This window comes from Phalacrocorax aristotelis, chromosome 3 (genome assembly GCF_949628215.1).
Source record: "Phalacrocorax aristotelis chromosome 3, bGulAri2.1, whole genome shotgun sequence".
NCBI lineage: Eukaryota > Metazoa > Chordata > Aves > Suliformes > Phalacrocoracidae > Phalacrocorax > Phalacrocorax aristotelis.
Window position 1 is genome coordinate 130,155,188 of NC_134278.1, and position 8,911 is coordinate 130,164,098.

At 62.1% G+C, this 8,911-nt stretch overlaps 2 protein-coding genes across 2 annotated transcripts; one reads left to right on the top strand and one right to left on the bottom strand.

Annotated features, from left to right (window-relative positions):
• Positions 1–1,215: 1,215 nt before the first annotated feature.
• Positions 1,216–4,813, top strand: THBD (thrombomodulin). The gene has a single exon (XM_075089676.1). It carries the CDS (start codon positions 1,459–1,461, stop codon positions 3,100–3,102), a length of 1,644 nt encoding a protein of 547 aa, XP_074945777.1. The 5' UTR covers positions 1,216–1,458; the 3' UTR covers positions 3,103–4,813.
• SSTR4 (somatostatin receptor 4) lies at positions 4,077–8,055 on the bottom strand. The gene is made up of 3 exons (XM_075089677.1): positions 7,926–8,055; positions 7,616–7,763; positions 4,077–7,198 (listed from the first exon to the last, which is right to left on the bottom strand). The coding sequence occupies exon 3, from the start codon at positions 7,148–7,150 to the stop codon at positions 5,909–5,911; it is 1,242 nt and encodes a 413-aa protein (XP_074945778.1). The 5' UTR covers positions 7,151–7,198; positions 7,616–7,763; positions 7,926–8,055; the 3' UTR covers positions 4,077–5,908.
• Between the last annotated feature and the right edge of the window lie 856 nt (positions 8,056–8,911).

Below are 8,911 nucleotides of genomic sequence, written 5' to 3' on the forward strand. Positions count from 1 at the left end.
TGCAAATTGTAAGGCACATGGACACGGTCGTCCATCACTGTTCACTCCACACCCTTCAAGCACAGGGAAGGGCTCTCCCAACTCCCTGACGGCTGTAGCAAAAATCAGTAAATCCCCAGGGACATCTCAGAATTACTTTCCTCTTTGAAAAACCCCACATTTTTGTTCTTTAAAGCCTGGCTTTGCCCTGGCAGCCTGACCCCTGCCTTTGCTTGAGCGCACCCTTAACGCCCAGATGAGTGCTGGGAGCTGCCACTGCTACAGGTCCGTGCTCCCAAGTGGTGGAGATGCCTGAGCGGTGGGCACTTCTTCCCAGCAACGTGGGTGCCCGCTGCAGCCTCCCACTGCCAGCGGTGGACGTCACCCTGTGCCATGCCACCATCCCTCAGGGACCCTGCCTCGCCCCCGGAGAAGAGAAGGTTGGGGGGCAGGTGGGCACGGCCACCTGGGCCCTGACCCTGGCTGCCTTGAAGCTACGAAGGTATCTGGCACCCTGCGTGGGGTGCAGCCGGGCGGCAGCCTCCCTCGGAAACGGCGGGTGGGCGATGGAGACGGTGAAGCTCCCGGAGAGGCGGTGGGCGAGCAGCGGTGCTTAGGCTGGAAGGGACCACCAGGTCTGGCCCTGGCGGGGCGTCCCGAGTGGGGAGGGCTTGCGGGGCTGCCGTGGGTGCTGCTCCCATCACCGCCTCGCGTCAGCCCCGGGGCTGTGAAGGCTTTGGGCCGCAGTAAAGCCGGTGCTGTAGCAAGACAGGCAGCCTCACAACGGGCGTGAGGAGCCCAGCGCGGCCGGGATGTCCGACTGCCCTCCTAAGGTGCCCTTCAGCAAGTCACCGTCCCTCCAGCGCCTGCTCCGCCTTCGCACAAGGAGAAAACATATTTTTCCCGGCTCTGCTCAGCCCCTAAGCCCGCGTCCCGCGGTGCCGCCGGCGCCCGGCACCTCGGCGCTGGGAGACCCCTCCCTGGAGCACCCCGGGGGGACGCGGGGCCGCGCTCAGCACCCCACCCCCCCCACTCATCCCCGTTCTTGCGCGTTTTCCAGCCCCGCTCCTCCCATCGCGGCCCCGGCGGCGAACATCCCTGGCCCGGGCGGTCCCTGCCCCGCCGCCCGGGTGGGACCAGCCCCCGGCTCGGCGGGGAGGAGCCGGTAGAAGGAAGGGTGGGGGTGCTGGTTTGGGGGGGGGGGGGAGGGAGGGATGGGGGGGGGGGGGACCGGCTGGGCGGCGGCTGGCCGGCTGCCCCCGGAGGGCCGCCCCCGCCCCGCCGCCGGGATTTACCCGCCGCCGGGGCCGCCCCCGCCGCAATCCCTCCGTACGGCGGCGGCGGCGGCGGCCCGTTCCCGGAGGCGCTTCCTTCCTGCGCCGGGCGGCGGGGAGGGCCGCGGCGTCTATAAATCGGGCGGGAGGGCGGCGGCGGGATGCCAGAGATTTGCGGCGCCGGCCGGCCCCTCCGCCGCCCGCCATGCGGCGGCTCCTGCTGCCGCTGCTGCTGGGGCTGGGCATCGCCGGGGAACCGGCGCCCGCAGCCCCCTCGGGAGCCCAGTGCTTGGAGCACGATTGCTTCGGGATCTTCTGGGCGGCGAGATCCTTCGAGGAGGCGAGCGCGGTGTGCCGGCGGGGCGGCGGGCACCTCATGACCGTCCGATCCACCGTCGGGGAAGACGCCATCGCCGTCCTGCTGCAGAACCGCAGCGGGTGGCTGTGGCTGGGGCTGCGGCTCCGCCTGCCCTGCACCCAGCCGGCCCAGCGCCTCCGCGGCTTCCAGTGGGTCACCGGCGACGGCCACACCGATTACTCCAACTGGGCGTCGTCGAGGCAGCAGTGCGGGGAGATTTGCGTGGCCGTGTCGCGGGAGCTGCGCTGGGAGGAGCGGCTCTGCAAAGCGCCGGCCGACGGCTTCTTCTGCGAGTACAACTACGAGGGCAGCTGCCCGCGGCTCTCCGCCGACGAGGGGCTGCTCGTCACCTACGCCACCCCCTTCGGGGCCCGCGGTGGGGACTTTCTGGTGTTGCCGCCCCGCAGCACCGCCGTCGTCCCGTCTATGGGGCTGGAGTTGCGCTGCGATGAGGAAAACGGGGGGTTGCGCTGGCGTCGCGCCGCCCCGGGAGCCTGGCCCTGCCGCCTGGCTAACGGGGGATGCGAGGGGGACTGCCGAGAAGAAGGCGGCGAGCCACACTGCTCCTGCCCCGACGGTAAGCTGCTGGATGCCGATGGCCGCAGCTGCAAGTCGCCCTGCGCCGGTGCGCCCTGCCAGCATCACTGCATCGTCACCGGTACCACCTTCTTCTGCATGTGCGAGTTGGGCTACCAGCTGGCCGCTGACGGCAGCAGCTGCGAGGACAACGACGACTGCGCCTTGGTGCCGGCGCTGTGCGAACAGATCTGCGTCAACACCGAGGGCGGCTTCGAGTGCCGATGCCACCACGGCTACGAGATGGTAGAGGGGCATTGCCGGCCCGTCTCCCGCTGCTACGAGGCGCCCTGCGAGCAGCAGTGCGAGGACGTGCCCGGTGGGTACCGTTGCAGCTGCTTCCCCGGCTACACCATCGACTCGCAGGTGCCCAGCCGCTGCCTGCTGCACTGCAACCGTAGCCAGTGCCCGGCCCAGTGCGACCCCCACAGCCAGTCCTGCGAGTGCCCCGAGGGCTTCTTGCTGGATGACGAAGGTGGCGAAGGCAGGAAGGTCTGCGTGGACATTGATGAGTGCGAGATGAACTATTGTGAACACAACTGCACCAACCACCCTGGCAGCTACGAGTGCCACTGCCACAATGGCTACCAGCTCCTCAATCAGAACCACTGCACCAAAATCCTTGAGGAGGACGGGGATGGAGAATACTCGGGGGATTTCAGGCCTGGACCCCAGACACCCATCCCCAGCCGGACCCCACCGAAGGCAGAGCACCTCCACCCTGGCGTGCTGGTGGGCATTGCCGTGGGCGTCCTCTCTGTGGCCCTGGCCCTGCTGGCCCTGGGGTATCACCTGGCAAAGAAGTGCTGCAGAACCCCCACCACCATGGATTACAAGTGCAGCGGCCCCCATGAAAAGGAGATGGGACTTCAGCCAGTCGCCTCGGGGTGTGCCACCTCTGCCCAGAAACTGTAGGGAGACCAGGCAGGACAGAGAGAGGGAGTTGGATAGACCTAGGTAACATTTACTCCCCCCTCCGTCCTCCCCAATTTTTTAATGATAAAGAGAATTTGGGAAAAGCTGTGATCACCCCCACATCCAAAAATACTCACTGCTTTCCAGCCGGCTCTTGCGATACTCGTGCCAGTGAGTGGGGAAGGTGGAAGGCATGGAGCACCGCACCGTTTCTGCTCCCTTCGCAGGCAGCGGCGGGCGCTCGCCTTTCCTCTTCCCCAGCCAGCAGCTGGGGGGGCTTCAAGGAAAACCTGTGCCTGTGTCTCCATCTGGAACTGATGGTTTAAATCCACATCGATGCGGGGCGAGAGCACACGTGCCACGGCCGGCTGAGTCGACACGGACCGTGGAAGGTCGTCTGACCCCAGTTTCCCCTCTCCTCAGCCAGGAAGTGTGCCGCTGGGCTGGACATGATGGTTCTCCCAGGGTGATGAGGAGCTGGGGTGCTCCTGCCTTTGTCTGGGTTCGGTTTGGTTTTTTTTAAACTGGTGGGTGATGGAAGAAGGAGCGAAGATCTTGTGGTCAGCACTTTGCCTTGCTTCTCTGCCCCCCTCTGCCTCATCGGCAGAAATCTCAGTTTTTGTTCCCCCCCCATCTTTTGCCTCTTACCTCTGGCAGCTGAGCACTTTTCACCCTAAATCACTAGCAACAGTGGGGACCCTGCTGGGCTTCACCGTGTGAGGGCTGAGATGCCTGATTTCTATTCCCTCTTACTGTTTTGGGGCTTTTTTTCGGGGGTGCAGAGGTTAAATGGGGATACTGAGACTGGCAGGGTAATTTTTCCTGTGGTTAGAAAGGTTGTTTGCAGCGCCAGGGAGCCTCGTGCTCCCCACCCAGTTTATTCAGTGACTTTCTGTTCCTGCTGGGTTAAACTCTTTGGGTTTTTTTGGTGGTTTTTTTTTTACCAACCTTAAACCGAACCCTCCTGTCCACAGGGTTTTTTTCCAGTTTTTCCTTTAGTCTTGCCCAGATCCTGGCCGAGAGCTCAATCTAATCCACGTTGAAGCTCACGGCAAAACTTTCCTGGGGGTCAGGATCCAGCCCGCTGCTTGCTTCCCAGCCATGGGCTTGGGTGGGGGGAGATCTGGGAAACTGTTTTATGCATTTTTCCAGCTCCATCGTTCAGCGGGGAGACAAGGGGCAGCTCTGCAAAGCCAGCGTGCTGCCAGGGCTGGGGGCGGGGGTCCTGCTCCGGCAGCTGCAGTGGGGTGAAGCCGGCGGCTGTTGGTGCAGCCACGGGGCAAGCGGCGGAGCGGGTGCTGACAGCTTTATGCCCGTGAAATATCAGCCTGCAGCAGCGCTTAGCCTTCCCGCAGGAAGTTTTGCAAGCCTGGGGTTAGAGCTCGGGAGGGCTGGAGGCTGCAGAGGGGCTGCAGAGCTCCGGCGGGTTGGGTCCCCCTGCATCCCCCCTTATGTGATAAGCGAGCTTGCCTTCACGCAGCGTTTCCCCCTCCTGATATGATAGAGCTATGTTGCAGCCTCCAAGGAAAAGGAAAATATATGCGTTGTATGAACTGTAGCTTTCCTACTGTAAATGGTTCAACCCACTGTTTTATACACCCGGCACATTTGTAAATACTTAATTTATTGGAAATATACCCTACGCAATGCACAATCACATGGTGATTTTGTGTGTAGACCAATAAAGCTTTTACAGTCTGGTTTATAGAAAGCTGCTAATGAAATATTCTTTCTCCCCTTCCCTAAAATGACTGGTTTCCCTTGCTGAGCATCGCCCCGTCTCGCAGCCAGAGCTCCAGAAGTCACAAACCCAGCTGGAACAAAAAAGAGGAGCTGTGGGCTCTTAGCGGAGCATCAGGCTGAAAACATGCCCTGCTGGTTATTTCACCACTGTGATTAAAATAGAAGGAATGAGCCATAAATAATGGAGAACAAGAATAACATTAAAAGGACAAAGTTAAAACCAAATAAGCTGGAAATGGCTAATTTAATGCTACCTCAGTGCAGCCAAGCTGGTACAGCCCCTTCAGCTCAATTTTCTAGGGGGATGTGTTTCAAGTACCACCGGAGTTGATGTTTACCTGTGGCAAAGAGAGCGGGATTTGGTTCTCCTTGTGGAAAATACCATTTTGGTCCTGTGTGCGCTAAAACCCCTTTGCCTGGGAATTTTTTATTCGAGGGAGGGAGGTTTATTGGTGGGACCCAGGTTTTCTCCTTTCCCCATTAGCTGAAGGGGAGTTTGGGGCTCTCTGGCACCTGCCAAGGCTCAGTTTGTCACATCTCAAGCTCTGATCTCAGTTGTTCAGAAACTCCCCCTTTTTTCATGTAAGAGGAACCCGAAGGGGTCAAACTGACCCTGTGCTCTCAATGCCCTGCAGAGCTGATGCAGAAGTCCGGTCCGGTCCTGGCCCCTCGTCCTGCTATAGACGTAGAGGGGCTGATGGGCTTTGGGACTTTTCTCTGTCTTTCGAAGCGTGTTTTGGGAAGGAACGGGAAATCTGTGTTTTATTATTGGGGGGGGGCACCCGCCCTGTGGCTACAGTCACTGTTCACTAATGCATTTTGAAATCCTCATCACCACCAGTCCCAGCGGAGGCCCCTCGGTGCCAAAGGTAACATCAATAATTACTCAGTCGACGTAATTAACTGTATCATGGGCCAGTCTTATGGCTTTTTATTTTGTCGAACTGCACGGCACGAGCGAGGACCGGCGGTGTGGGGCATGGCAGTTTTCCCCCTCTCCGGCCGGGGTCCCCTTTGCCCGGTGGAGACGCCTGTCTGGGGGCCAGGGAGGCGTGGGGCCACCCTAGAAGGTGGTGGTCTTTGCGAGGAGGGGTCCAGGCTTGCAGCAGGGCTCGGGGTGCACTGGCTCCTGCTGGCAGGGCAGGGGTGGGCACATGCAGCCCTTGCCTTTGTCGTCACCCCGGGGAGGGGCACAGTAGTCGAGGGGCTCTTCCTCCTCCTCCTCCTCCTCGGTGGCTCCCTCCCTACCGTGGCAGCAGCAGAGGCTGGCGTCGAGGCAGCGGCGCAGCACGCCGTGGAAGGAGTGCCGGAAATTTTCGGAGAGGAAGCCGTAGAGGATGGGGTTGGCACAGCTGTTGGAATAGCTGAGGATGAGGGAGGCGTTGTTGACGGTGGCATCCAGGCGGCCGGGCAGCAGGAGGTTGACCAGCTGCACCACGTAGAAGGGCATCCAGCAGACCACGAACATGGCGACCACCATCAGCACCAGGCGCGTCAGCTTGCCCTCGGAGCGCCGGCGCTGCTGCCAGCCCACCCGCTGCGCCACCGCCCGCATCTTGCCCACGATCAGCAGGTAGCACAGCCCCATGGCCAGCACCGGCAGCAGGAAGCCCAGCAAGGTGGTGTAGACCACAAAAGCTGCTGACCAGGCTGGGCTCGGCCACAGGAGGTTGCAGGCCACTGCTTGGCCATCGCGGGTGGTTGCCGTACCGGCGAAGATGGGGATGGGTGAGGCCACCAGCAAGGAGAGGAGCCACACGCCCCCGTTGACCATCTTGGCCACCCGAGGGCGGCGGTAGGTGGCTGCCCGCAGCGGGTGCACCACTGCGATGTAGCGGTCCAGGCTGAGGACGGTCAAGCAGAAGACGCTGGTGAACATGTTGAGCCCGTCGACACCCAGCACGGTGCGGCACAGGGCCCGGCCAAAGGGCCAGTGGTGCAGGGCGGCCGACGTGGCCACGAAGGGGATGCTGAGCATGAAGAGTTCGTCGGCGATGGCCAGGTTGAGCAGGTAGATGTTGGTGGCCGTCTTCATCTTGGCGTAGCGCAGGATGACAAAGATCACCAGGGAGTTGCCCAGCAGCCCCAGCAGGCACACCAGGGCGTAGATGCACTGGATCACCACCATGCCCGCGATTTCGCCCGCCCTGCCGCCCCACTCCGCCTGCCCCTGCTGCCGGCTGGCCTCTCCCGTGGCCGCGCTGGTGTTGGGGGGCATCTCAGAGGCGGCCCAGCTGGATACGGTCCAGAGGGGCACGCCGGCTGCCTGGGCCCCTGCTGGGAGCTGCTCGGCGTCGGCACTCATGCTGGGAGGTGGTCCATGGGTGGGACACTGCTGGGGACGGGTGCCAGCCTGCAGGCAGGGCACGGGCAGAGAGAGAAGGGGGTGAGAGCTGCGGTACGTGGTGGATGCAAAGCATGCTCCCCTCCCTTCCCCCTCAGGTCATGGCCACGTGCTTTGGGCAGCCTGTGGCCCCCCTGCTCCCTCCACCCGCCCCACACCCCACCCTGCTCGGGGCACCTTCACATCACTCCTCAGTGTGGCAGCATCCCTCCCCAGGCCGGAGCATCCCATCTGGGGTCTCGGGGGCTGTCGGCGTGGGGTGTGCGTTAACCGTACGTGGGGGGACCTCGGCTGCCAGTGGCAAACTGGTGGCATGACCTGGGAATGGATGCTGCCATCCGCCTTAACAAACCTCTAAAAATCTCAATGGTTTCATTAACCCCTGCGGGGGAAGCAAATGGAGAAACCGAGCTGGAGATATTTTACCTCTCAATCCTCCAGGGATTGAAAAAGCCTCCCGCCTCCCTCCCGGGGGGCAGAAGCAGGCGCTGGGAGCTGCTCCGGTGGGATCCGCGGGCTACGGGCAATGCAAAGTCCTGCTTGACCTGAATCAGATGACCAGAAGGATCCGGACCTTTTAAAGTGAAAGATGGACCACGCTTGCTGGATGGGAATACAGGCTATTCTAGCTCACCCCCCTCCCATCACCTATGCCACGAAAATCAGCTTTCCCATTAAAAAATAATCCAAGTTTCTGATTTACGCTCTCCGATTGAAAATAAAGCAGCAGACGTACCCTTCCCCCTTCTCTCCTAGGTGTGGGGTGTTCTGCTGGCTGCAGCCTCGGCGAGGGGGGACCCCATCCCGCGGGGCTCTGCCGGCGCTGAGCCCTCCTGCCGCCCGGGCCGGTGGCGCGGCCGGCCCCCGGTGCTGCGGGCACTGCGGCGGGCGGGCTGCTGCAGTCCGGGGCGGGAGGGACCGGCCCCCCCCGCGCACCCCGCTTTCGCATCCCCTTCGCACCGGCGGGTCCCTCCGGGGACCGGGGAGCGGGAGCGGGGGGGTCTCCCCGCCCGGGCAAGGCAGGCGATGGAGGCAGGTTGCCCTGGCGACTGCCGGCAGCCCGCCCCCGGCGCTCGCTCCCGCATCCCTGCCGCGCATCCCCGCAATCCGCCCCCCACCCCCCCGCCCAGCCCTTCCCTGCCAACCCCCCCGCCCGCTGCAAGGCGGGGGGATGCGGGCAGAGACACCCCCACGCACACTTCCTTGGCAGGAGAGGGGCATCCCGCAGCGCCGGGCCTCCCAAACCTGGGGCGAGGACCAGCCCGAGCTGGGCCCCGAAACCGGTTACGCACCAAAAATCTCCCTTCAAATCAAAGCCTACACTGAATTTCGTGGTGCAATGAGCAAAATGGGCCAGAGACTGCATTTATTTATTTATTCATTCATTTTTTTTATTTTTATTAAGCAATGGTTGTGTTTGGGTTTGGTTTTTTTTCTAGTGAGAGGGATCCAAGACATCTTTGTGCCACGAAATCACCGGCAGCAGCGGCTCAGCTCAGTGATGGCCCAGGTCTGGGGCAGGGAGGACTAATTCTGTTTGTCTGTGGGGCTGGGGACTTTCTGACGGTGCAGCCCTAACCCTACGCTCCATCGCTCCCTCCCGGTCCAGGCCATCAAGTCATGGAGCAAAGGGCCTTGGTTTTTTTTGGGTTGGCCGCATCTCGTGCTCCCAAGTCACCGTGTTGGGTGAGCGCCTGTGGGTCGTGAAAGGTTTGGGACGTC

Coding starts and splice junctions, on each gene's coding strand:
- THBD (XM_075089676.1), top strand. CDS start 1,459: ATGCGGCGGCTCCTGCTGCCGCTGCTGCTGGGGCTGGGCATCGCCGGG.
- SSTR4 (XM_075089677.1), bottom strand. CDS start 7,150: ATGAGTGCCGACGCCGAGCAGCTCCCAGCAGGGGCCCAGGCAGCCGGC.